Genomic DNA, 27,929 nt, shown 5'->3' with positions numbered 1-27,929 from the left:
GAGGCTGAGGGCTAGTGAGCATCAAGACCACGGTCCAGGATGAAACATCGAAAATCCGAGAATACATCAGAAAGATGGCCCCAAAGGATGAACTGCTAAGTGAATGTCTCAGGCAGCAGAACCCTGATGAGAGTGCAGAGGAGGAGGAGGAACAGACAACCTGGAGGGACAAACCCCTACATGGCATGTACCACCGTCAGATAGAGGAAGTGGCTGGATAATGCAGGACTGACAGACAGCACAGAGGCACTAATCATGGCAGCACAAGAACAGGCCATAAGCACAAGAGCCATAGAGGCCAGGATCTACCAGAGTAGATCAGACCCAAGATGCAGACTGTGCAAAGAAGCCCCTGAAACAGTCCAGCACATAGTAGCAGGGTGTAAGATGCTAGCTGGATCAGCGTACATGGAGAGGCACAACCAAGTGGCTGGGATAGTATACAGGAACATCTGCAACCAGTATGGAATAGAAGTACCCAAGTCCCAATGGGCCATACCACAGAAGGTGGCTGAGAACAGCAGGGCCAAGGTTCTGTGGGACTTCAGCTTCCAGACTGACAAACAGATCCTGGCTAACCAACCGGACATAGTGGTGGTGGACAAAGAGCAGAAGAGGGTGGTGGTGATGGATGTGGCGATCCCAGCTGACACCAACATCAGGAAGAAGGAACATGAGAAACTTGAGAAGTATCAAGGGTTGAAAGAGCAGCTGGAACGGATGTGGAAGGTCAAGGGGTGCGTGGTCCCCGTGGTAGTGGGGGCACTTGGGGCAGTAACCCCCAAACTGGGAGAGTGGCTCCAGCAAATCCCAGGAACAACATCTGAAGCCTCAGTCCAGAAGAGCGCAGTCCTAGGAACATCGAAGATACTGCGCAGAACCCTCAAACTCCCAGGCCTCTGGTAGAGGACCCGAGCTTGAGGATGACATGGATACCACCCCCCCGCCGGGGGTGAGAAGGAGATCTATTTTATATATGTATGTATGTATGTATGTGTGTGTGTGTGTGTATGTATGTATATATATATATATGTATGTATATGTATGTGTGCGTGTATATGTGGTATCCATGTCATCCTGTAAGATGCTAGCTGGATCAGCGTACATGGAGCCGTGTAGTCCGTCGGTTGAAATTGATCCATTCTGTACACGAGTGCAGCAGTATTCAGCTGTGCTGTTGACCGACAAGATGGCGGCTGTGTACTTTCCGGTCACGTGACTGCAAGATCTCTATACAAGCAATCCCAGAGAGAGGGGATACATGCAGCGAATGTGGGACCATTGGATACTTCGAAACCCACAATCAAGGCTAACAAAGAAACAGCTATTAGCCCAGTGTTCCAACACAACTAGAGATTAATGAAATACAACAACGATGAAATACAACAACGATGAAACATATTTATATGCCAAAGTCAGAACGTAACAGAAGTGTTGTGGACATGTATATTCTCAATTTTAACAATGTAGAATTACTTTTTGAAACATAGGAAGGTGATGTTTTAGCAAATATAATTAATAAACATGTGTAGTAGAATAAACATACACATTCTTTCAATAAGATTAACATGGTATATAGCTAGATTGTAATTAATTTGTAACAGACGCGAGATGGACAATCGTAACAGAAGTAATGTAACAGACATCATTTTGGAACTCATAGGCTTGACTTTGGCATATAAATATGTTTTTATTACATCTCAGAAAATTAAAGTTATCTTTTAACATATCATTCATTAAAGATTACATGTTTTGTGACCTGATGGTAAAAAAAGAAATGGTTTTAGGTGAATTTTTAAAAATAAGTTCATGTCCCCATTTCAGTACCCATAAGCGTGGAATCACTCATATATACACACACACACACACACACACACACACAACCCCGATTCCAAAAACGTTGGGACAAAGTACAAATTGTAAATAAAAACGGAATGCAATAATTTACAATTCTCAAAAACTGATATTGTATTCACAATAGAACATAGACAACATATCAAATGTCGAAAGTGAGATTTTGAAATTTCATGCCAAATATTGGCTCATTTGAAATTTCATCACAGCAACACATCTCAAAAAAGTTGGGACAGGGGCAATAAGAGGCTGGAAAAGTTAAAGGTACAAAAAAGGAACAGTTGGAGGACCAAACTGCAACTCATTCGGTCAATTGGCAATAGGTCATTAACATGACTGGGTATAAAAAGAGCATCTTGGAGTGGCAGCGGCTCTCAGAAGTAAAGATGGGAAGAGGATCACCAATCCCCCTAATTCTGCGCCGACAAATGGTGGAGCAATATCAGAAAGGAGTTTGACAGTGTAAAATTGCAAAGAGTTTGAACATATCATCTACAGTGCATAATATCATCAAAAGATTCAGAGAATCTGGAAGAATCTCTGTGCATAAGGGTCAAGGCCGGAAAACCATACTGGGTGCCCGTGATCTTCGGGCCCGTAGACGGCACTACATCATATACAGGCATGCTTCTGTATTGGAAATCACAAAATGGGCTCAGGAATATTTCCAGAGAACATTATCTGTGAACACAATTCACCGTGCCGTCTGCCGTTGCCAGCTAAAACTCTATAGTTCAAAGAAGAAGCCGTATCTAAACATGATCCAGAAGTGCAGACGTCTTCTCTGGGCCAAGGCTCATTTAAAATGGACTGTGGCAAAGTGGAAAACTGTTCTGTGGTCAGACGAATCAAAATTTGAAGTTCTTTATGGAAATCAGGGACGCCGTGTCATTCGGACTAAAGAGGAGAAGGACGACCCAAGTTATCAGCGCTTGGTTCAGAAGCCTGCATCTCTGATGGTATGGGGTTGCATTAGTGCGTGTGGCATGGGCAGCTTACACATGTGGAAAGACACAATCAGTGCTGAAAGGTACATCCAGGTTCTAGAGCAACATATGCTCCCATCCAGACGACGTCTCTTTCAGGGAAGACCTTGCATTTTCCAACATGACAATGCCAAACCACATACTGCATCAATTACAGCATCATGGCTGCGTAGAAGAAGGGTCTGGGTACTGAACTGGCCAGCCTGCAGTCCAGATCTTTCACCCATAGAAAACATTTGGCGCATCATAAAACGGAAGATATGACAAAAAAGACCTAAGACAGTTGAGCAACTAGAATCCTACATTAAACAAGAATGGGTTAACATTCCTATCCCTATACTTGAGCAACTTGTCTCCTCAGTCCCCAGACGTTTACAGACTGTTGTAAAGAGAAAAGGGGATGTCTCACAGTGGTAAACATGGCCTTGTCCCAACTTTTTTGAGATGTAGTGTTGTCATAAAATTTAAAATCACCTAATTTTTCTCTTTAAATGATGCATTTTCTCAGTTTAAACATTTGATATGTCATCTATGTTCTATTCTGAATAAAATATGGAATTTTGAAATTTCCACATCATTGCATTCCGTTTTTATTTACAATTTGTACTTTGTCCCAACTTTTTTGGAATCGGGGTTGGTGTGTGTGTGTGTGTGTGTGTGTGTGTATATGCGTGTGTGTATGTATGTGTAAGAATAAGGAAGCTTTTACTTCAGCCCACGCTTTTCGGACATGTAAACTCAAAATTGCTTAGTGCGTCCTTGTTTGTATTTTTGTATTCTTTTGTTTCGATTTTGATATTACATATATTATTTATGGTTTATTTCCTAATTTGGTGGCTTTTTACGTGTTCTTGTTACAAATGCTGTTTTGCTTTTCTTGTTTTCTGTTTATTTATTCATTGTTTAGTTTATTTTGAACATGTAAACAAATCATCATCATGTTTCAGCAGGCCTAGAAATTCATATTTTTTTTTCACCAGCGAGCCGGACTAGTTACCTTCCAAAGTAACTAGCCAAACAGAAAATCAACTAGCCAAATTTGTTCATGTATGAATTTTACTTCTGTCAAAAATAACACAAAAGAGAGTAGTTACCATTGTTCATGACTAATGTGCATTTATTTCAAGACCCAAGTATTTTGATACTGTTGTTAAATACATACATGAGAACAACACAGAGCACCATAATATAATATCAACAAATAATATATTAGAAAACTTGGCAACTTGGTGTTATGAGTATTGAAAACAAATATATACTTACTATCATGACTATCTCATCTCATCTCATTATCTGTAGCCGCTTTATCCTGTTCTACAGGGTTGCAGGCAAGCTGGAGCCTATCCCAGCTGACTACGGGCGAAAGGCGGGGTACACCCTGGACAAGTCGCCAGGTCATCACAGGGCTGACACATAGACAACCATTCACACTCACATTCACACCTACGGTCAATTTAGAGTCACCAGTTAACCTAACCTGCATGTCTTTGGACTGTGGGGGAAACCGGAGCACCCGGAGGAAACCCACGCGGACACGGGGAGAACATGCAAACTCCGCACAGAAAGGCCCTCGCCGGCCACGGGGCTCGAACCCAGAACCTTCTTGCTGTGAGGCGACAGCGCTAACCACTACACCACCGTGCCGCCCTATCATGACTATAGCACACAAAATATGTCCAACATGCTTTCTGTATTTAACCATTTACGAGAGAGAAAGCAGGCCTAGACATTAAGCATTTACCACTGGTGGCCCATTGGGCCAGTGGAATTGAAAAGTTACTGGCCGAAATGGAAAATGTGGTGGCCCGAATGCGCGCAGGTGCTCCCCTGGAAAATTTTGATTTTTCAATTCATATTCGTGCATTTTAAGGTGAAATTAATGAAAAGATTATTCATATTTTGCTAACATTATTATATCTTTGTTTGTTCACATTGATATTTTGTTTGCATTTCTTGTTTTATCAATTTCTTAGTTACATTTAAAAATTCTTTGTTCTTGTTCTCTGTTCGTTTAACACATGCTGTTGATTACTGTTTTATATTAACAATTGTTTGTACAAGTTTTAGAATAAGCCAAGTTTTGCCTCACCATGCAACTAACTTGTTTATAGAATAAGCTTTGCCTGTAACCCACCCTGTGTGATGTAGACATTTTCCTTTTTTGTCATGGTTTCAACTTTGGCTCATATATTCTCACCACTGTAGATATTCTAATAGAAATAGAGGTACAATTAACTTTTTACATACACCTTCAGGGGCGCCGCCAGAAATTTTGGGCCCCATGAAAGATTAGAATTTTGGGCCCCCCAACTTTGCCCACCCTCGTCACAATTGCACTATTGTCATTATTTGATGGTAGGGCGGAGGTCCCCCTGAGGCTGAATCTGTGCATATTTAGGGCACCCCATTAGTTATGAAACTGGTTATTAGCACTAGTTATTAGCACCAGCATAACGTAATATTTCATCTTGTTTATCACACAAGTCAGTTCAGTTATTAAAATGGAAAAAATGTCACTGTACAAACTGTAAAAGTGTTCTCTTGATGGGCTAATCCAACCACGTTCATACTGTTCATTTACCATTCGCTAATATTTTGAACGCACATGTGAGCGATAGCTACCTTTCTTTGGGAAAAACTGAGTGACCAGTTGCCTGCCTCTCCGGTCCCTCTCAGCTTTCAGCTGCCTTTCTTTACGTTTTTGACAGCCACTCTTCATATTTAGCGATCATAGACTGTACGCACTCCACTGCTGGCTGGCTGCTGCACCGCGACACAGCAGCAAGTAGCATTGCACTGATCAGCACACAGATTTAACGCATCGCGCTTCTACCAGAACTGGACCGTACCATTTCGCAAAAGGGGGAGGGTTAAATGACAATATGTTGAAGAACTCAAGAAATAGACAACCTTGTTCAATTAGCTCATTTTACCAGATGGAATATTGCATTGTTGTTATTTCAAAAGTCTTATTAAAATCATTAAAAGCATATTATCAGCCCCTTAAAGGGCCCCATGGCAGTGCTGGGACCCTAGAATTGTTCTAACCTTTCCCCCCCTGGCGGCACCCATGTACACCTTTATATAATAGCCACAAGACACACACAGGCCAGTCCCAAGTCTGGATGAAAGGTGAGGGTGGCATACTAACCCTTATCATGCTGGATTTAAATGGGCATTTTTATTGCCCATGAAGTTTTATTTCTTAATTAATAAAATATAATGAGAATCATTGACAAACCATACATTTCCTGCAAGGGTGGACTTTGGGGAATAATCTAGTGAGATTTTTGCAAAGCCTTACCTGCTCGGGGGTGATTTATAACCCTAATTACCTGTTAATTAGCTAATTAACAGGTATGCTCAGGTGAGCCAAAAAGGGGTGAAATGTTGTATTTTTCTAATAAGACAAGATATAAACACCCAAATTTTCAGATATGTCCTTGGGGGAACTAGTAGTAAATTTTTGCAAATTCAGCTCATTTGCATAAACCGTTGCCATGGCAACAGCAGATACCCTAGCAACTGGGGGTATACTGGGTTTAGCATGGTCTGGTTGTACCAGAGAGGGTCAGAATAATTATTTTTGTTGTAATGAACTAATGTAGACCTAGTTTGGCTATTTTGATAGATTTCATCATCTTTGGATATTTGAGTAATATATGGGATCAGATCTAATTTACCACGTTATTTTATCTGTTCTTCTATTTCAGTCATAGCAACCAACATTTATACTTCATTCTTTAATCACTAAAAGTTGATACACGTGTAGCCATATTTCTTGGCAGTGTATCCTGAAATTTTGATATTAATATACAAAGTCTGAACGATTTTACACCATCTGAAGCTAAAGTGCGTGTGTTGAAATGCTGTTTTACGATTTGGTGAGTTGTAAACCAAGCGTGACGTCGCGCGCTCTGATTGGCTGCCGAGTTCAAAATGAAGCCGTTCGTTAACACCCGATAGTTAATTTATGCATGAGCGTGGAGTTTGAACATATTTCTCTTTGAATTTCACCGTTCTGATGGTCTCCTTGCCGCAGCCGTCTTCATCTACAAGATGCTATTTTCCCGCCAAAATGATGCTTCCGAACAGCGCCGAACATCTCCGAAGATGCACGAAGACGACACACTCCTGCCGCGGAGCAGAGCGTGACGAAAACAAAGATGGCGGACCTCGTATCAAAAAGGTGCATTTTACGTACAATTTCTTCACAATTCTGGGTAAAATATGAGTAATAAAATTTGTTAATTTGTATCGAAAACGTACTGGCCCGCCCGGGCCACTGTTTGGCCAAATTTAGTGGCCCGAACTGGCCCGAAAGACGTAAAAAACACCGCCGGGCCATCGGGCAAGTGCTAATGTCGAGCCCTGGAAAGCATTAGGAGTTTCATATTGACTAGGAATCAACTTGAAAAAAATTAATTATTCCATAAAAATCGTATCGCAGCCAAGGCCTACCCTGCTCCCACGTTTGCTTATAAGTCCTTTGTCGTTTCTTCTTCTCGTACGCTTTATCGGCGGCCTTTTTGTCCTCTTCAGACCGAGGTCGCTTTCTCCCCGTCTCTGGTGGTTTCTGTACACCTTTCAGAAAATTCCACATCGCAACGTAGCTTTGGCAGATGTAGATGTAAACAACAACAAAAAAAACGTGTTTAAATGGGCGATAATGTGGCCACATCTATTGAATTTGATAACGCGATTACCGCGATATTCAACGAGACGCGTTATATGCATGCGCAGTAGTGAAAAAAACGACAGTCTGACTCGTACACGACATGATTCGGAATTCTTTGGTATTTTCCGTCCTGCCGATAAACGCATCGATTAACACAGACACGGCACACGCTTAATATGTGGTGGCTTTAGTTGACAGTGTGTCTGAATCTTCACTTCATATATATTCTTTTCTTTTATTTTCAACTAGCCAGCCGGGCTGGCTAGTGGCAGGAATTGCCCGCCAAATGACAAGTTAAGTCGCCTTGGGCGACCGGACCACCGCGAATTTCGAGTCGTGTTCAGGATTGGCTTTTTCTTTAAGGTTAAAGCATCCAGGAAACACTCTTGATCAGACAGCAGATCAACAAAGCTGAAGCAAGGAAAATGATATTCACTGCCCCAGCTTGAAAATGTTATTTGTTCATGTCAGAAAAATATTTTATCTTAAAGATAACTGTAGCAGTTTGTACGGGTGGGTGGAGCACAGAAGGACGGCAGGCCAGAACTGAGTTCACAAACTCTTTTATTTTTACTTTTCAGTATAACTTTCACTCTCTCAGCCACGCACGCACGCACACACTCTAGTCGTCTGGTTGGGGAGAGAGCTCCCTCTGCTCTCGCGCTCTCTTCTTAAATAGGGCGCGGTCACTGGGGAAGACACACAAACACATTAATTAACCTCAGGTGCAGTGATTCTGCCACTTGCCTTCCCTGACTCCGCCCTCTGGTCACAGACTGACGGTTGACCACGCCCCCGCTGCCACAATAACTGTAAAGGCCTCTGCATGCTCTTGCGACAAGGCTTTTGCAGATAGCTTTTCGCAGACAGTTGTAATTTATCGTTGAGCGGGGAGTAATAGGCGTGCGCGAGGTTATTCACCGCCACAACGCAAGGGGGCCGCGAAGTCGCTAGGAGTAGTTGGTGGGTGTGGTTAGTGGAGTGTTCATCCTCCGGTTACTTATAATGACTAGAACTGGAGTCGTATAGATGTACATACTTCCTCACTTCCTCAATCAACCGCTCTTCATACTGCTCCATCTTCACTCGTGTTTTTAAAAATGGCAGTCGTGAAAACAAACCCAACCGGGAAAGTAGGGAAGGGGAAGTGCGTGTACAGCGGATGTAGAGTGGACCAATCAGAGCCCTCTTGTCTGCGACGCTGTCTGCGAGGCTTCTGCGGTGGTCACAATTTTTGGGAGGTGCGCGCAGAGCGTCTGCGAAGGTGGGGGGGGGGCTACGCAGACGCTATCTGCGGCGCCGTCTGCGAGGACTGGGTTGTCAGCATAAATTGGCCTTAAGGCATATTCTGCCCTATAGCATTGCCAGCGAGTCCCTATAGCATCAACCAGTGAATTATATTGAACTAGTTTATGAAGTCTGTGGAAAAAAAAAAAACAAGCAAACAAAAAAATGAATAGGGTGTAGTGTTATAGCTAAAAATATAGCTGACATTTCAGTAAAGCTTTTGCTATGTGTTTTAATGTTTCAGTTTTTCTTTATATTATGAGAATTTGCCCATTCTGCCACAAGAGCAGTTGTAAGGTCAGGCACTGAGGAAGCAAAACATGTCACTGCAGAGTAGGACTTGGTAGTAGTCAAGTTTATTTGTATCGTGCTTTTAACAATAAACATTGTCGCAAAGCAGCTTTACAGAATTTGAACGACTTAAAACATGAGCTAATTTTGTCCCTAATCTATCCCCAATGAGCAAGCCTATAGCAACGGTGACAAGGAAAAACTCCCTCAGACAACATGAGGAAGAAACCTCAAGAGGAACCATACTCAAAAGGGAACCCAGCCTCATTTGGGCAACAACAGACAACATGACTATAACATTAACAGTTTTAACATGAAGTCAGCTTCATTCAACTCTTCATTGATGGAAACTTGAGTGCAAAACTGTTCATGACAACTGCAGTCCTAAAGTTAGCAAGTCAACTGTAGTCCTCAGCCATAAAAGCATTACTGTAAGAGTCCAGAGTGTCCTCCAGGTGTGACTTTCAACTGTCCACATTGAGCTATCCTCCACAGGAGCAATGTGATGAGACTCCAACCAGACACAAGGCACCAGGATGGATCAGGCAGGACAGAGGAGCAGAAAAGGTCAGCATCTCGATCCCAGAACCGACATATAACTCAGAGGGACAGATTTGGGGGGAGAGAAAACACAGGTTGTTAGGTATGCCCAATATCACCTGAATAAGTAAGAACAGTATACATATTGCACGGAGTACAAGCAGGGACTCGGGCAACTATGACGGCATAACTAAAAGGGGAGAGCCAGAAGGTAACACAGGCATGAGGGAGCCCTGGGACATAAAGCAGCCAGCCACTACACCGTCAACAAACTTGAGTGAACAAGCGAGTGGGGACTGACAGCCTCCATACATCCCAGCCAGTTCCCCCAGGATTTCGCGGGCCTTTTTTGTGATTGTTGTGGGCTAAAATGTCTGATGTTGCGGGGGTTTTTCCAAAAAATTGCGATGAAAGTTGCTGGTTTTTTTTAGGTTTTTGTTGCAATTACATTGCGGGAGGAAGTGAAAGTTGCGAGAAATTGTTGCAATTTTCTCTTTTTGTGATTAAAATTGAGTGATATGTTAAATATTAAGTTATTACTGAAAAACTATTGATTAAAAAAACAAAGACACTGAGAAATGGTCCTATAAACAACTTTACCAATATAAAAGATTACCAGGACGACAAAAATGCAGAAAAATAGGCTTTACTTATCCAAATGCACCTGTTGGTTCAAAAGTTAGTGCATAGAACCTCACAGCACAACATGAAGTTACCTTAAAATATAATATAAATGCCTCAGCTTTCATGTAAGAAAAAAAACTATTAATACTAGTACTGCGTGCAGGCAGTCTCTCCTGAAGACTAAATTAAACAGTAATTATAAACTAATAAAATAAATGGCTCAGGCTTCATAGAAGGGAAAAAAAATTGAACAGAATCTCACTGTATGATGCTGAAGCTGCCTAAACAATGGAAAATACCATTTTGGCAGAAATGTTGGCATCCATTAATTTCTTGTATTAAGTAAAAAAAAAAAATGTAAAGTGCACACAGTCCTTCACTGTAAACATAACACACTTTCAGTAACAGAATTTAAGCCTATATAAACACTGACTCGCACATGCTGCTTATCTTGAATGTATACACGGAAGTAAGGCGGAAGGTAGTTTGTCGACGTCACCTCAAGATGATGCCAATGATTGGTCAAATTTGTGGGAAAGTTGCAGTGATTGGATATAATTGCAACACCGCTCTGAATTCGCGAGGATTGGTTGAATTTGCATTGATGTTGCAAATCGCAACATTGCGAAATCCTGGAGGGTCTGCCCAGTTTACCAAAACACTCTGTCTGAGGACCCTCCAGATCTACTCCTTTACCTCATAAACACCATTAACAAAAGGCTTGATGAAACAGATATGTTTTCAGCCTAGACTTAAACGCTGAGACTGTGTCTGATTCCCGAACATTACTTGGAAGGCTGTTCCATAACTGTGGGACTTTGTAAGAAAAGGCTCTGCCCCCTGATGTAGCCTTCACTATACGAGGTACCAGCAGATAGCCTGCACCTTTTGATCTAACTAGGTGTGGCGGGTCATAGAGGACCAGAAGTTCACTCAGGTACTGTGGTGCAAGACCATTCAGTGCTTTAAAGGTCAATAGTAGTATTTTATTATCAATACGAAATTTGATTGGGAGCCAATGCAGTATGGATATGACAGAGGTGATGTGGTCATATTTTCTAGTTCTAGTAAGGACTCTTGCTTCTGCATTTTGAACTAACTGGAGCTTGTTTATGCACTTATTGGAACATCCAGACAGTAAGGCATTACAATAATTCAACCTGGAGGTAACGAAAGCATGAACTAGTTTTTCCGCGTCATGTCGTGCTATTAAATTTCTTATCTTAGCAATACTTCTGAGATGAAAGAAAGCTATCCTGGTGATGTTATCAGTGTGAGTTTCGAATGAAAGACTGGGGTCAATCATCACTCCGAGGTCTTTTACTGCTGCACGTGAAGAAACAGAAAGGCCATTCAGAGTCGCTGTGTAATCAGAAAACTTGCTTCTAGCTGCATGTGGTCCTCGTACAAGTACTTCAGTCTTGTCAGAGTTAAGCAGAGCGAAGTTAATAAGCATCCAGTGTCTAATTAATACTTTGGCGCTGTGGGAGATGGCTTCCTCTCCAGTAGCTCTGTAGTTTTTAGCTATTTAAACTTTTCTGCTCTTCTTATGAAGACTTTTTTTTTTCTTTCCCTTCATATCCCATGGATATTTTTAACTTGCAACCAGGAGCCAGTTTTATCGCTTGTTCGAGAGAGGAGCTGCTGGCCCTGAAAACAATGGGACGAGCTGGGATACGACACCCCATCCTGGCAGAGCTGAGGAGGAGACCCAGGGCTGCAAAGCTGGGGCTAAGCTAAAGGCTAGGCTAGCAGACAACTGGCGGTGCTGCAAACCATCCATTTTCTCCATTATCATAGGGAATGTGAACTTGCTGCTGAACAAGGTCGACGAGCTATCCGCACTGAACAACCAGCGAATTTACCATGAGAGCAGCTTGTTTATCTTTACGGATACATGGCTAAACCACCTTGTACCGGATGCTAACGTGGACCTGGGGGATTCACTGCTGTGAGAGCTGACAGAGACACTAAAACATGCAGGAAAAGCAAAGGTGGGGGACTCCTCATCGACGTGAACAACCGCTGGTGTAACCCGGGATATATCGCCGTAAAGACAGTCTTGTATTGCCCGGACTTGGAGCTGCTAGCCATTAGCCTGCGGCCATGTCTGCCGAGGGAGTTCAGTCATGTGATCACCATCTGTGTTTACATCCCTCCGAGCGCAGCCGCAGCATGTGAGAGGATTCACTCTGTCACAGCAAGGCTGCAGACACAGCACCCTGAGGCATTTATGATAATTTCCAGGGACTTTAACCACGCTACTTTTGGACTCTACTCTGGCTGCTTTTTACCAGGTTGTGGACTGTCCAACAAGGAACAACAGGACAATTGACTTGCTGTATGCTAATGTGTGGGATGCATACAGAGTCACACGCCTCCCCCCACTAGGGAAGTCTGACCACAACCTGGTTCATCTACAGCCGAAGTACACCCCCCTGGTTCAAAGGCAGCCTGCAAGAACTAGCTCCATCAGGAGGTGGTCCCCTGAAATGGAAGATGCCCTCAGAGACTGACACCACGGACTAGGAACACTGTGTGAGGGAAGCTAAGGACAGCTACAGGAGGAAGGTGGAGCAGAAACTGAAGAACAGCATGAGGGAGGTCTGGGAAGGTGTGAAAACCATTACAGGCCACAACACAAAGACCAGAGTCATGGGGGGGGGGCAATGGAGAGGGCGAACGAGCTGAATGACTTCTTCAACCGGTTAAACCAGCCCACGTCCCCCCCACTGCAGCCATCTCTCCTTCTTCCCTCAAAACACCCCCCCCAGTCATCGCAGCAGCCCCCTCCTCCTCCCCCACCTCACCACAGACTCTTCCATGCATTACTGCAGACCAGGTCAGAGGTCAACTGAGGAAGCTTCACCCCGGAAAGGCAGCAGGCCCGGACAAGGTCTGTCCCCAACTACTGAAGACCTGCGCTGCTGAACTGGGTGAACCACTCCAATGCATCTTCAACCTCAGCCTGCAGCTGAGGAGAGTGCCCACCCTCTGGAAGACATCATGCATTGTTCCAGTTCCCAAGAAGAACTGGCCCAGCGAGCTGAACGACTTCCAATCGGTGGCACTCACTTCACATCTGATGAAGACATTTTGAGCGGCTCTTCCTCAGCCTCCTCAGACCCCAGGTACAACACGCCCAGGACTGTCTGCAGTTTGCGTACTGGGCAGGTGTGGGAGACACCATCCTCTACCTGCTACACTGAGCCCACTCACATCTGGATAAGGGAAATGGCACAGTGAGGATCCTCTTCTTGGACTTCTCGAGTGCCTTCAACACCATCCAGCCCCTGATGCTTCAGGACAAACTGAACAGGATGCGAGTGGACCCCTGCCTGGTCATCTGGATCTCCAGCTACCTCGCCGACAGGCCGCAGTACGTCAGGCTGAAGGACATCACATCTGACACTATGATTAGCAGCACTGGAGCACCCCAGGGCACGGTGCTGGCCGCTCTTCTCTTCACGCTGTACACCGTGGACTTCTGCTACAACTCGGAGCTGTGTCACATTCAGAAGTTTGCTGATGACCCAGCCATTGTGGGGTGTATCAGGGATGATAGAGAGGAGGAGTATAGGAGCCTGGTGAGGGACTTTGCCATTTGGTGCAACAGGAACCATCTGCAGCTCAACACCTTGAAGACCAAGGAGCTGGTCATTGACTTTGGGAGATCCAGACCAAGGTCACAACCAGTTCTGATCGAGGGAGTTGAGGTGGAGGCTGTGGATTCCTACAAGTACCTCGGGCTGTGGCTGGACAGCAAGCTGGACTGGACTTGCAACACCAACCACCTGTACAGGAAGGGACAGAGCAGGCTGTACTTCTTGAGGAGGCTGCGGTCCTTTTAACATCTGCAGGAAACTCCTGTGGATGTTCTATCAGTCCATGGTCGCCAGTGTCCTGTTTTACACTGTGGTGTGCTGGGGGGGCAGCACATCTAAGAAGGACACATCCAGGCTTGACAAACTGATCAGGTGGGCTGGCTCTGTGGTCGGCATGAAGCTGGACTCTCTGGTGACAGTGGTAGAGAAGAGGACGATTCACAAACTACTGAACATCATAGACGATGCCAGTCACCCTCTGCATACCACCATCAGCAACCAGAGGAGCCTGTTCAGTAACGGAATGCTCCTTCCCAAGTGCAGGACAAACAGACGTAAAAACTCCTTTGTTCCTCATGCCATCAGACTGTACAACTCCTCTCTGCGGGGGAGGAGGGGTAACAGGAGGACAGAGGACAGGAAGGAGCAGTAGCCTAGCCTGACTAATATTGGACAATGTGCAATATAATGTGCAATACCTCTCCTGCTGGACTTTATTTTTTCATATCTTATTTTTTATGTATAAATACTTAATTTATCTAGAAGTTTTCTCTATTTTCTATTCTCTGTTTATCCTGTAATGATGCTGCTGGAATTTTAATTTCCCTGAGGGAACCTTCCCAAAGGGATCAATAAAGTTTTATCTAATCTAATGTCCTTCACACATTCCTCAGTTCTATTAAGCTGGTGTCTCTCATCAGGTTTTGCAGAAACGTACAACTGTGTGTCATGAGCATAACAGTGGAAACTAATAGTGTTTATGAATAATATCACCCAGAGATAACATTATAAAGAAAAAAGCAGTGGACCCAAGACAGAACCTTGTGGACCACCAAGCTTTTTACCACCAAGTATGTCTAGAAAAATCACCCTTTACATCAACGTACTGATAGCAAGCCGTTAAATAAGACCTGAGCCAGGAGAGGGCTATTCCCTTAACTCCCACAACATTTTCGAGTCTATCCAGAAGAATGAAATGATCAATGGTATCAAATGCTGCACTAAGGTCAAGCAACACAAGCAGCGAGTCACAGCCCTGATCAGATGCCAACAGTAGGTCGTTTACTACTTTAACCAGAGCTGTCTCTGTACTATGATGAGGTCTAAATCCTGACTGATACATTTCACGCATGTTATTCCTATGTAAATATGAGCATAACTGTTGTGCCACAGCTTTTTCTAGGACCTTGGGTCAAGGTCAGGTTTTTTTAATCAGGGGTTTGATAACTGCTCATTTAAAGGATTTGGGTACATAGCCAATCCTAAGAGAAGAATTTATTATTTTTTTAGAAGTGGTTCAGTTACTTCAGGTATTATCTGTTTGAATAGACGTGTAGGTAAGGGATCTTGTACACAAGTTGAGGCTTTTGATGACGAGATTAATGAAAGCAATTCATTTTCTCTAAGGGGAGTAAAACATTCTAATTGCTGATCTGATACAGTTACATTGTTAACTACAGGGTCACTTAGATTGTCTGACCTTAAATTAGTAGTTTGAATTTTTTGTCGGATATTCTCAATTTTGTCATTAAAAAAAAATTCATGAAGTCGTTGCTACTACATACTACAGGTGTGCATGTGTCTATAGTGGACTCATTCCTGGTTAATTTTGCGACAGTATTAAATGGGAATCTAGGATTATTTTTGTCATCTTCGATTAGGGAGGAGAGATATGTTGATCTCGCAGTGCTAAGAGCTTTTCTATACTTCAGGAAGCTCTTCTTACATGCTAATTTGAACACTACCAATTTTGTTTGATGCCATTTACGTTCCAATTTTCGAGTGGTCTGTTTTAATGTGCGAGTGTCATCATTATACCAGGGTGCTAATTTTTTGTCTCTGACCATTTTCCATTTAAGAGGAGCTACATTATCTAGAGTATGACGGAACGTTGACTCTAAGCATTCAGTTGCCTGATCAAGTTCTACAGGGGCTGACAGTGACCCAGTCAAAGTTGATAACTCTGGGAGATCATTTATAAAGCTCTGTGCAGTAGTTGACGTGAAAGTACGTTTAATACAGTAGCGTGGTGAGGTGCATATATTATTACTCAGACATATTTTGAATGAGATGAGATAATGATCTGAGAACTTCAGACTGGAAGTATGACTATTTTCTACGTTTAACCAGAATGTTAGTATTAGGTCAAGGGTGTGACCACCATTATAGGTCGGTCCTATGACATTCTGATTAACCCCTACTGAATCTAAAATGGCCACAAACGCTGTTTTCAAAGGGTCTTCTGGGTTATCAAAGTGAATATTAAAATCTCCAACTAAAGCTTTGTCTAAGCAAATAACCAGATCTGAAAAAATCTGCAAATTCAGACAGAAACTCAGAATATGGCCCCGGGGGCTGTAAATAATAAGTAATGGAATTAACTGGGTAGACCTATTTTTTCAAGGCTACATGCATTATGTTAGTATGAAGAACTTCAAATGTATTACATTTATAACCAGGTTTTTGTGTTACACCTAGATAATCACTATAAATAACCGCGCCGCCGCCTCCTCTACTAGTTAGACGAGGTTGGTGTATATAACTGTATCCAGGCGGACTAGCTTCATTTAATGCTATATATTCATTTGGCTTAATCCGTGTTTCAGTTAAACAAAATACATTAAACTCCTGATCAGTAATGAGTTCATTAACCATTAGCACTTCAGATGTAAGAGATCTGATATTTTAATAGCCCCACCTTTAAATCAAAGGTGCTGGCAGTGGCTGTACAGTCAGTATGATCCAATTTTATATTGATTATGTTACTGGAACAAACTCTTTGAAATATTTCTACTTTTTGTTTAGCTCAGGGAACAGACACAGTCTCGATGTAGTGGACCCTGAGTGATGACTCTGTGCAGCTAGCAGACAGTCAGTTTAGCCTGTTCGTCTGCTCCCTGGCCTTGGCTCTGGATTGTCAGAAATTAACTAGGCCTGTTCTGAGACTATGACCTATGCTGCAGGAAATGAGAGCAGCACCTTCCCGAGTGGGATGGATACTGTCGTGCCCTAACAGGCCAGCAGTGCCCTCAAAATTAGCCCAATTATCTATAAAGCCCACACTGTTTTCAGAGCACCACCTGGACAGCCAGCAGTTTAGCGACCATAACCTGCTGTAAGCTACATCGCCACGCCGCATTGGGATGGGGCCAGAGCATACTACAGCATCGGACATCGCCTTCGCTAATTTAAACACCTCTACAAAGTTACTCTTAGTAACCTCAGACTGACGAAGGCGTATATCATTAGCTTCTGCATGGATAACTATCTTTGAGAACCTGTGCTTGCCTAGGACCCTAAGATTACCTGCTATGTCTGGCACCCTGGCTCGTGGTATATACCTGACTAAAGCTGCTGGTGCCCCTAAAGGCTGAGCTAATTTCACGTGCCGTATGACAGTCCCCTATAACCAGAGCTCTTTCAGGTTTCTCACTGGGTGCATCACTTAGGAGAGCAAACTTGTTCGACATGTGACGCGGAGAGGAGTGGTGCTCCCGTGGGCGAGCCTCAGCAGTAGCTTTGGCTCTACGCTTATGCTGCCGAGTCGTCACCTATTCGCCCCGCTGTAAGGGCTCTAATGCCAGAGTTAGGGGATTACTAACTCCACCTAGGGCATCCAGGCTTTCCCCTACAGAAACTACACTGTTCTCATTCTCACTGGCCTTCTCTAAAGCCTGGGTACGTGCTTCTAATACTATATAATCTTCTCCGTCAGAGAGCTAACTAATCTGTACTTATCACAAATAAAGCTATTGTTAGCGACAGAGGAAGAATGACTAAACATCCTGCACTCAGCACACTGAACAGGCTTTAGTGGTGGCATTTGGTCTACTTAGCTAGATGGTGCAAATGAGATGTCTACACAAAATAAGATGACCTGCTTCTATATTGAGCATTCTTTTCCTTCTCCTCCTGCTTTCTTGGTATTCATCCTTGAGCACCTGAACTTTTGGATCATTATAAAATGATTTGAGCTTGAAGTGTCCCGCTGGTTAATCCAATCTAGCATTTGCCATCAGTTAGTATTGCGTCCCTGGGGTGAAAGACTTTCTCTTGTGGGACCCCCTACATTCTGTGCCATAGGCAACCGCACATGTCACTTATGCCATGAGCCAGCCCTGATTGGTATTAATGGGGTCCCAAATATGCCAAGAAAACATTCCCCACACCATTATACCACCTCCACCAGCCTAGACTGTTGACACAAGGGAGGTTGGGTCCATGGATTCATGCTGTTGGCACTGAATTCTGACCCTAACATCTGTGTGCCTTAGCAGGAATGGCGATTCATCAGACCAAGCTACGTCTTCCAGTCTTCTACCATCCAGTTTTTATGAGCTTGTGCTCACTGCAGCCTTAGCTTTCTGTTCTTGGATGACAGAAGTGGAACCCGACATGGTCGTCTGCTGTTGTAGCCCATCTGCCTCAAGGTTGGACGCGTTGTGCATTCTGTGATGCTGTAAACTTTGTCACTTCAAACCAGTCTGATCATTCTCCATTGACCTCTCCTATCCACAAGGTGTTTACTTCCACAGTACTGCTGCATACTGAAATTTTTCTTTATTACCCCGTTCTGAGAAAACTCTGTGGACTATTGTGCATGAAAATCTCAGATCAGCAGCTTTTTAAAAAAAAATTATTAATTATTTTTTTAAAAAATATATACTATTCAAGCCCGTCTCCCATTTCTGCCCATGTTCAAGAAGCACTGCCCCAGGATCTTGAGTGTCTATAAAATGACTGACAGGAGGCCCATCGAAATGCAAACAAGCATTCTGGATCAAAAGTCAGCTTTCCAAATGAATTTTCTCAGCTGCTTATTTCACTTTTGCTGAACGCATGGCTAAAACAATGGTATTACATCAAGTTCTGCACACTTTTTTTCCCAAGTTGTGTTCAAGCAGTAAATTTTAAATTTTTACTATTGCAACTTGTAGTGTTGACTTTTAGTTAAAAACCTTGAGTAAACAGTGTATATTTAATCTGAGCTTAAAGCAGATCCGCAGAATCTTTATTTTTAAATAAATTTGAGTGGATAGTATCTCCATCTTTGACTCTTGTATGCTGCATAAATGGGAATTTAAAAAATATATATTTTTGAGAATTAAAATCGACCGCAAAGTTGGCATTCGAGCTGCCCTGCTGAGCTAGCCATGCCTGAGTCCGTGACGTTACAGCGGTATCCAGTTTTAAGGCCGAGGCCTTTTACAGCTATAGACCAAAGTCATATAAATAAAAATTTATGGTGAAAGTAAGAAATACTGTTACCGACTTGCTCAGCTAAGACTGTGGGTTGACTCTCATTAAAACAGGATAGGTGTTATAACTTATGCAACATACATGTACTGTACGTGCATGCATTTTCACTGATTAAAACATAAAAGGCTAATTAAATAATCAGATCAACTGAGACAAACACATTCTGAAACAAATTAAATAATCTTATACTGGTAACTTAAACACAATACAAGTTACATGTATTAATCTAAGTGCAGGTAAACAACGTGTTGTTTTTGTTGTCCAAATGAGAGTCGGAGCTTCTTCCACGTAAGGGTGAGATGGCAACAACATCCAGTTTAGGAATAAGACTCTTTCTCTCCATACTGTGTGTTCCGCCATTACTGCTTGGCTCAGGCAATTACTAAAACCCGGGACGGAACGGGTATGTCACCGGTTTTAGCAACAACCGTAGGGAGGTCGCTGCCTGAACGATAGGTTCCGTCCCGGGTTTTAGCAGCAACCCTCTGCTCACGCTCCAGGACTGGTGCAACTGAACTCACTTTAAAATAAATAAATAAATACTTTTCTATTTAATTTTTCTTTAATTGTTGGGACTGCACCCTCTTTCAATCCAGGCTTATAGCCAACGTTCCTCAACAGATCAGAGGTCTCGTACGAGTCTTCAGTAAAATGTGCAGAGCAGACCACTTCGTAGGTGCCCAATGTGCCCATGAACAACTTGCAGAACGTGTCCAAATCTTTGCAGTTTGAACATTCTTGGGCCATGGATGCAACATAAATCCACCTTCTGTCATGTTGCTGCTTCGGCCAAAAACACATCTACGTGGCATGGCGATAAATTGGCTCAAAATGGAGGTTCGGAGTTGCAGTCAGCTCTGTTTTAGTATAGTGGAAATGGCGATGGGACCGATAGACTTCCTGTTGTGATGTTACGGACGTCAAGGTCATTCACTCGGACCGCTACCTATATAAATCATTTTAATCATAAAAATTACTATATTAGATTTATTATTAACTCTTAAAACTAGTCCTGTGCCATTCTTGAGGTCTCAAGGGATTTATAAACGAAAGAGAGTCTGCGTATGTGCTTTAAAAGATGGTTCTGCGTATGTGCTTTAAAACTGCCTGTCTTTTGTGGTGTCATCCCCCCCCCCCCCCCCCAAATCTTTTTCACGGTCAGAATGTTGGGTGAGGCTGACCTATGTTGCTAAGTCCTCTACAAAGAAGTGTGTGTACACATGAATGTCTGTGTCACAGGGAACAGTAAACACGTCATGGTCAGTCTTATTCACTCTTTGTCAAACTGTGTGGGTTTTTTTTTTTAAATGAGTGTACCTTCGTTCTAAATACGAGCGTGTGTGTGTATTTAAGTTATTCCATGAAATTGAGTCGTATATGCACAGAGTTCGCTATAAGCCATGTACGATGAGATTAGATGGAATAACTGTTTTATTCTATCCACATTCGCTGGATTTTGAGAAACGGAGCATTTTTATTTTTTGCAAACTTGATAAATCTTTATACAAAATGTCTGACAATTTCCGTTTAGAATGTAAACAAACCCGTGAAATGACAGTAGCAACTTGTGAAAAATGCTATAATTCTTGAAAAATAAGATACATTCTTACCATCAAATACTTTTTATTCCTTTTTTTGTATTTTTTTTGGAGGAGGGTTGTTTTTGAGTAGAGTTTTATTTCGTTCGCGGTTGGTTCAATAACATGGTCTACCATTTTCTTTTTGTTTTTTGGTGGTTGGCAAACCAACATAAAGGTGCATTATCACCACTGACTGGGCTGCAGTGTGGAACAAGACATAGGGGGGAAAACTATATTCTTTTATTAGGGCCCGAGCCCTATAGGGCGAAGGCCCTATTGTTCTTGTAAGAGTTCACTATTATTATTCTTCCGTCTTCTTCTTCTTCTTCTTCTTTATTTTTCTCCGCTGTTGGGCCATTTTCGGGGCGCTTGCCATGGGCGAAAACGCACGAAATTTGGCACCAGTTCCGAGAATTGCCACCGCTACTCAGAACCAAAAGCCCAAACTTGGCCGGGGCTCAGGGCCTCTATAGCGCCCCCTAAGTCGTTGTGATTTTGGCCTCCCGCATTAAGGTGCCTGGTTGCCATATAGTTTGTAGTAGTGGCATGCCATTTGGTATGCATATGTATCTCACTAAGCCGGACAAAAATGTAATGCCAATGCATTAGCCACGCCCAACAGGAAGTGAGGTACTTTCACTTTTGTGCGAAATGCATGGCCACGAAGACGGCGCAACTCCTCCTAGACCGTTCATGGGAATGTCACCAAAATTGATACACATCATCTACAGACATGGCTGACAAAAGTTACTAAATACGTTTCACATAGGATAAACCGTTCAGAAGTTATACGTCAATCAATTTTCACTTCAAAATTTTACATGCTAAAAAATTCATAACAAATCTTCTAATTGCTCAAAACTGCTCATACTTCTCACGCAAATCACTCATTGGGCTTCTGACATGGTACCCAATTTCTGTGATATTTCGCCACTGGGGGCGCTATTTTTGGGCAAAAAATCCAATCTTTCCTCAAATTTGGTCAAACTTCACGGCCACCCTCTTACTACCTCCCATGTCATGTATACCGCATTTTGGGAATTTTCGTCCATGGGGGGCGCTGTTTTTGGCCGACGCAATTGCTCCAAAACGGGTTTTTGGTAAATAATTCCATAATGCTTTTCCTTCACACCACTACCTTGTGATAGTGCGTTCCTGTTGTAGACACTTATTTTTCCAACTCATAATCGCTCATGTACAGCATAGCGCCACCTTCTGACATGGGAAAAACCAAAAAATTTATTCTTCAAAAATCTATATCTCATCTTCTATTTACTCAATTGTCATCAAACTTCATACGCAAACTCTTCATAGCTCACCTGATATGTACGCCAAATTTTGTGCACTTTCGCCCCTGGGGGTGCTGGTTATGGCGGAAATGATATTGCAGCTTCTGATTTGTCAAACTTGGCAAGCAAACTCTTTTCAAGACCCTTATTGGGGCGCTTGCCATGGTCGACAACGCACGAAATTTGGCTCCTTTTTCTTAGACTGCCACCGCTACTGAGAACCAAAAGCCCAGATCCAGGCGGGCCTCAGGGCCTCTATAGCGCCCCCTAACTCGTTGTGATTTTGGCCTCCCGCTTTAAGGTGCCTGGTTGCCATGTAGTTTGTAGTAGTGGCATGCCATTTGGTACGCATATGTATCTCACTAAGCAGGACAAAAATGTAATGCCAATGCATTAGCCACGCCCAACAGGAAGTGAGGTAATTTCACTTTTGTGCGAAATGCATGGCCACGAAGACGGCGCACCTCCTCCTAGACCGTTCATAGGAATGTCACCAAAATTGATACACATCATCTACAGACATGGCTGACAAAAGTTACTAAATAAGTTTCACGTAGCGTAAACCGTTCAGAAGTTACACGTCAATCAATTTTCAATGCAAAATTTTACATGCTTAAAAATTCATAACAAATCTTCTACTTGCTCAAAACTGCTCATACTTCACACACAAATCCCTCATTGGGCTTCTGACATGTTACCCAATTTCTGTGATATTTCGCCACTGGGGGCGCTATTTTTGGGCAAAAAATCCAATCTTTCCTCAAATTTGGTCAAACTTCACGGCCACCCTCTTACTACCTCCCATGTCATGTATACCACATTTTGGGAATTTTCGTCCATGGGGGGCGCTGTTTTTGGCCGACGCAATTGCTCCAAAACGGGTTTTTGGTAAATAATTCCATAATGCTTTTCCTTCACACCACTACCTTGTGATAGTGCGTTCCTGTTGTAGACACTTATTTCTCCAACTCATAATCGCTCATGTACAGCATAGCGCCACCTACTGACATGGGAAAAACCAAAAAATTTATTCTTCAAAAATCTATATCTCATCTTCTATTTACTCAATTGTCATCAAACTTCATACGCAAACTCTTCATAGCTCACCTGACATATACGCCAAATTTTGTGCACTTTCGCCCCTGGGGGTGCTGGTTATGGCACAAATGATATTGCAGCTTCTGATTTGTCAAACTTGGCAAGCAAACTCTTTACGGTATTTCGCGGGGACGCATGCCCCCGCCCCCCCTGGCCGCTGGCGCGAGGGCCCGTCGAGGCCGCTTGCGGCTTTAATTTAGCTATTTTTGTTTCTTTTAAATACTTCATAAAGTGATCTGTCTGACTTGATGCGCTCTGCCATTTTGTTTTTCTCTGCTCACGGTATATGAGCAGATATCCTAGTAGTAGAGTAGTCAATTAGAGCGTGCAATTGCTCATAGCCAATGAATGTAGATAGAAATATATAAATAGGATATTACATGGTGGTGTGCGAAGATATGAAGTTTATCTTCAAGTGGTCAATATATTTCACAAGTGAGTGCAGTGAATGAGTGTAATACAAGTATTTTTCAACACGAGACAGTGTTTCCCATAGACCAGGTAGCAATTTGTGGTGCTCCACTGTGCTGATGACGGAATCGTGCGCGGTGGTGTCGTGGCGGTCGGTGGAGTCAGTCATTGGGGTTTATGCAAAGTGTTTACAGCGGGCGGTGTTCAAACACAGTATTTTTCTTCAGAGTCACCTGCTGGGACTATTTTAAAGCTACAAGAAGCATTTGAGATTATTCAGTTCAATCTAAATTCTTTTAAGTTCTTTAAGAGAAGACAGCTAAAACAATTTTTACCAGAACCCTGCCTGGTTTCATTCCTCGACCCAACTTTACATTACAGGGCAGGCCATTAGTTTGCTGGGCTTGATGTTGGTGGAAAACCTGTCTTTTAAATTTATGAAAATTACTCACCAAAATTGAAGTTAAAGTTTAGTTTTTACTAGAGATGCACCGATTGCAATTTTTTGGGCCGATTCCGATTTTCCATGGAGTGTGACCTGCCGATACCGATTTCATTTTTTCAAACCACTTCACAGCACACAAAGACTATTTTCTTTTTATTTTTTCTTTAATAGAACATTCTGCCAGATTTTCAGTAATAAATTTTCAACACCTCAAAGGTTGAAAACAAACAAAGACATTCTTTGTAAAATCTTTCTTCATGTTTGGTATTAACATTTAATTCCTGAAATAGGAAATTCACACAAACATTTTTTCTTTTCCCATCCAATATCTGGCACAAAAACAACTTCCCCCTCATATATTATTTGCCTACTGCTATGGAACACACTTTCATAAGCCTATTTTTAAACTAGATGTTTGGTAATAAGCTAACGTATTAATTCCTGTAGTGGGAAATTCACACAACCACAAACATTTTCTTCTTTTCACATCCAATATCTGGCACAAAAAAAATTCACTATATTTGGATATCCAAATATAGTGAATTATTATTATTTTTTTGTTAACGGCGCGCGTGCCGGAGCTCGTTAGGCATGCAGGACTGACACTCTTCTGCGCAAGCGCAACACAATCGCACTAGAAAGCATGTTCAAGCTGCCAGTGTAGCTGCAGCCTTTTTAGTTGCGAATTACGAGTATTTCCACTTTCATCCCTACGTGATACACAAGTTTTGATCGGCATATTTTAATTTTGCCCGGCCAGTCACTGGTCATGGCCGATCACGTGAAAATCGGCCAATTCCAATCAGCAGCCGGTCAATTGGTGCATCTCCTGGTTTTTACCTTAGTTTTTTGCCTTTTTGGTGGCAATCTTTCAATCATTCTTTAGTTGACATTCAAGGAATAAATTGCAAAAAACAAGCTGGAGGTTTTTATTTCAAATATTGAACTCAACACTTACCTCAACCAATACTAAAATGAATAAATAGTATAATGTAACAAAATAATAATAAAATATCATAATTAGATGTAAGAAACCACTTAAGGTAACACCAAGGTAACTAACAATAATGAAAAAGCATTACCCTGATTGGTGCAAAGCCTGCATGCCCTATCAGAACATTTAATTCTGCGTGGCTTCCTGAAAAAAAAAAAAAAACTCCAGTGCTCTATCGTAAGGGAAGTCATTGCTGAAGCGGGATAAACGGGATAATGCAATGAGGCCGGTTCCTCGCGTCAAGCTGCTGCTGTATGCATCAAAATTGGTTTATAGCCTGACTCAGGGATGTCCGTTTCCTGTAAGCTAAGAAGGCTATGATAAAGCTCATCACGAGCACGACGTAGGCTACCTTTTAAAATAAGGGGTCGGAAGGCGAATCGGGAAGGCTGCGTTATTTTTAATTAGCCTAACAGGCCTATTTGCAGTCCGGGTATATGCGCACTGGCAGGCCTGTGGACACACCTCTCTCTCTCTCTCTCTCTCTCTCTCTCTCTCTCTCTCTCTCTGTCTGTGTGGGTGTACGCACGCGCGAACGAGAAGAAAGAGCACCATGAATGAACGGAACAATACGCAACGGAATTTTTTTTTTTTTCAAAATCGTGAGTCTGAGGCCAAGTTTACATTAGACTGTATCTGTCTCGTTTTCTTCGTGGATGCACTGTCCCGTTTACCGGCGTTTTAATGTAAACGGAATCCGCCAGGGTCCACGTATTCAATCCAGATCGTGTCTGGTCTGGTGCTGTGTAAACATTGAGAATACGCGGATACGCTGTGCTGAGCTCTAGCTGGCATCGTCATTGGACAACGTCACTGTGACATCCACCTTCCTGATTCGCTGGCGTTGGTCGTGTGACGCGACTGCTGAAAAACGGCGCGGACTTCCGCCTTGTATCACCTTTCATTAAAGAGTATGAAAGTATGAAAATACTGCAAATACTGATGCAAATACTGCCCATTGTGTAGTTATGATTGTCTTTAGGCTTGCCATCCTTCCACTTGCAAGTGGTAAGTGACGCGCATGCCCAATATGCACTGGGATCACACACACAGCGGCTCAGTCCCGAATCACTGCTCGTGCGCTTCACTCGCGCGCTCTGTGAGCTGCGCAGGGCCGGAGTGCGCACCCTCCAGAGGGCACTCGCTGTTCAGGGCGGAGTGATTTGGAGCGCAGGATGCCTGCGGAGCCGAGCGTATCCGTGTATTGGCGTTGCTGTGTGCACGTGAATCGTTTTAAAAACGTTAATCTGATGATCTGCTGATACGGTCTAATGTAAACCCCACCTGATTGTGTGGCGGTAGGAATCCATTGTGTGGCGCTACACAATGGTCTATGTATGGGAAACCCTGCGAGAAGATAAACTTCATATCTTTGCACCACTGTGTAATATTTTTTGCTATATAGACACATCCACAAAAAATACGCAAGTTAATCAAAATAATTTTAATTTTGAACCGGTTTGCCATTTTGACAACTCGTGTTAAGTCAGCGGAAAAACATTTTGAGAGTTACGTCATCAGAGTAAATGTATTGGAAAATGTGTTACTCAGGTCCTGGATGTAGTTTGTCTGAAAAATATGAGTGATTACATTTCCCAGAAAAACACTTGACTAATTTATGTCAAGTGTTTCACTGGGAAATGTACCACTCATATTTTTCAGACAAACTACATCCAGGACCTGAGTATATATGAGTAAAGGTATTGGAAAATATGTTGAAGTTTAACTTGTATAGCGTCTTTCTTACACCCAAGGTCATTTCACAATTACCAAAAAAAAAGTCCACAAAAAAAAATGTCAGGATGCAATTCCAGTGGCATAGCTGCCCACAATCCCACCAAAAAGCGCATGAAGGTATGTCCTGCACTGCCTGCACAGTCGCCAGGCAATATTGCTCAGAACACTGCTCCATGGATCCACAAAGCGAGCACGGAAGCACCGCTGCACAGACCACTGGACAATCTCGATGTTAAAAAGAGCAAAAAGCCCACTGCAGTCTATAGTAGGGGTCGACCGATAATCGGCCTGGCCGATATATCGGGCCGATATTCTGCATTTTTAGGGTTATCGGTATCGGCCATAATTTCTACCGATATGCCGATAACATGCCTTTTTGCAGCCATTTCGTTCCTAACGCGACTGTCACTGCACGTCCTTTCCTGCACTCGCCTCTCTGAGTTCAAGAACACGGTCCCGCCTACCACAACATCTGATTTGTTTGGCACAAGAGATATAGCCAATTGACACGCGCAGCTAAACACTCCGAACTGTTTCATGGCGCCCGTATCAAGGTAAGGACACGCTGCTTTTCCTGCAATAAGTCATAAACACACAAGTTGCAAAAGCACAACATCATTATATGTTTACATTCTTCATCTACTACTCGTTAAAATTGTCCATTTGCATCTGTGTAGCCAGGCAAACTTAGCTTACGGAAGGAAGCACTTGAATTAGCCTACAACCAACTAGTCTCGCTGAAACAGCATAACGTAGGCTGCAGTCATTTTTAAATCCCCGTCTGGAAACGTTGTGAATGTGTCAGTAGTTCTACTCGAACAGTAGAATGACAGCCATTCAGAGAAGTGGTCAAGGCAACTTTATAAAGCGCTGTTTGAACATTTAAACAAGCCAGGTGTGACTAGTATTTATAATTCTTGCGCAAGTGATTCTCCTCGCTAATGCTTCTGATTCGGAAAGCGATATACTCTTAAAGGAGCAGCTGCTCCTAATAGGGAGTGATAACCTACTTTACTGTATGTTTGATTTTAC

At 42.8% G+C, this 27,929-nt stretch overlaps 1 protein-coding gene across 3 annotated transcripts in view; it reads left to right on the top strand.

Annotated features, from left to right (window-relative positions):
- agpat2 (1-acylglycerol-3-phosphate O-acyltransferase 2 (lysophosphatidic acid acyltransferase, beta)) overlaps positions 1-27,929 on the top strand; it is a 188,184-nt gene that overhangs the window by 22,751 nt on the left and 137,504 nt on the right. Inside the window, exon 2 of one of the 3 annotated variants that reach the window (XM_060935730.1) lies at positions 6,883-7,029. The exons of the other annotated variants lie outside the window; for them this stretch is intronic. Within the exon in view, the coding sequence (XP_060791713.1) occupies positions 7,007-7,029 (23 nt within the window). The 5' untranslated portion in view covers positions 6,883-7,006. The remainder of the gene's footprint in view (positions 1-6,882; positions 7,030-27,929) is intronic. 3 annotated transcript variants of the gene reach the window in all.

The sequence above is a fragment of the Neoarius graeffei genome, chromosome 12, assembly GCF_027579695.1.
Source record: "Neoarius graeffei isolate fNeoGra1 chromosome 12, fNeoGra1.pri, whole genome shotgun sequence".
Lineage (NCBI taxonomy): Eukaryota > Metazoa > Chordata > Actinopteri > Siluriformes > Ariidae > Neoarius > Neoarius graeffei.
The sequence above is the reverse complement of the archived record's forward strand: the minus strand, read 5'-3'. Positions and strand labels throughout refer to the sequence as shown.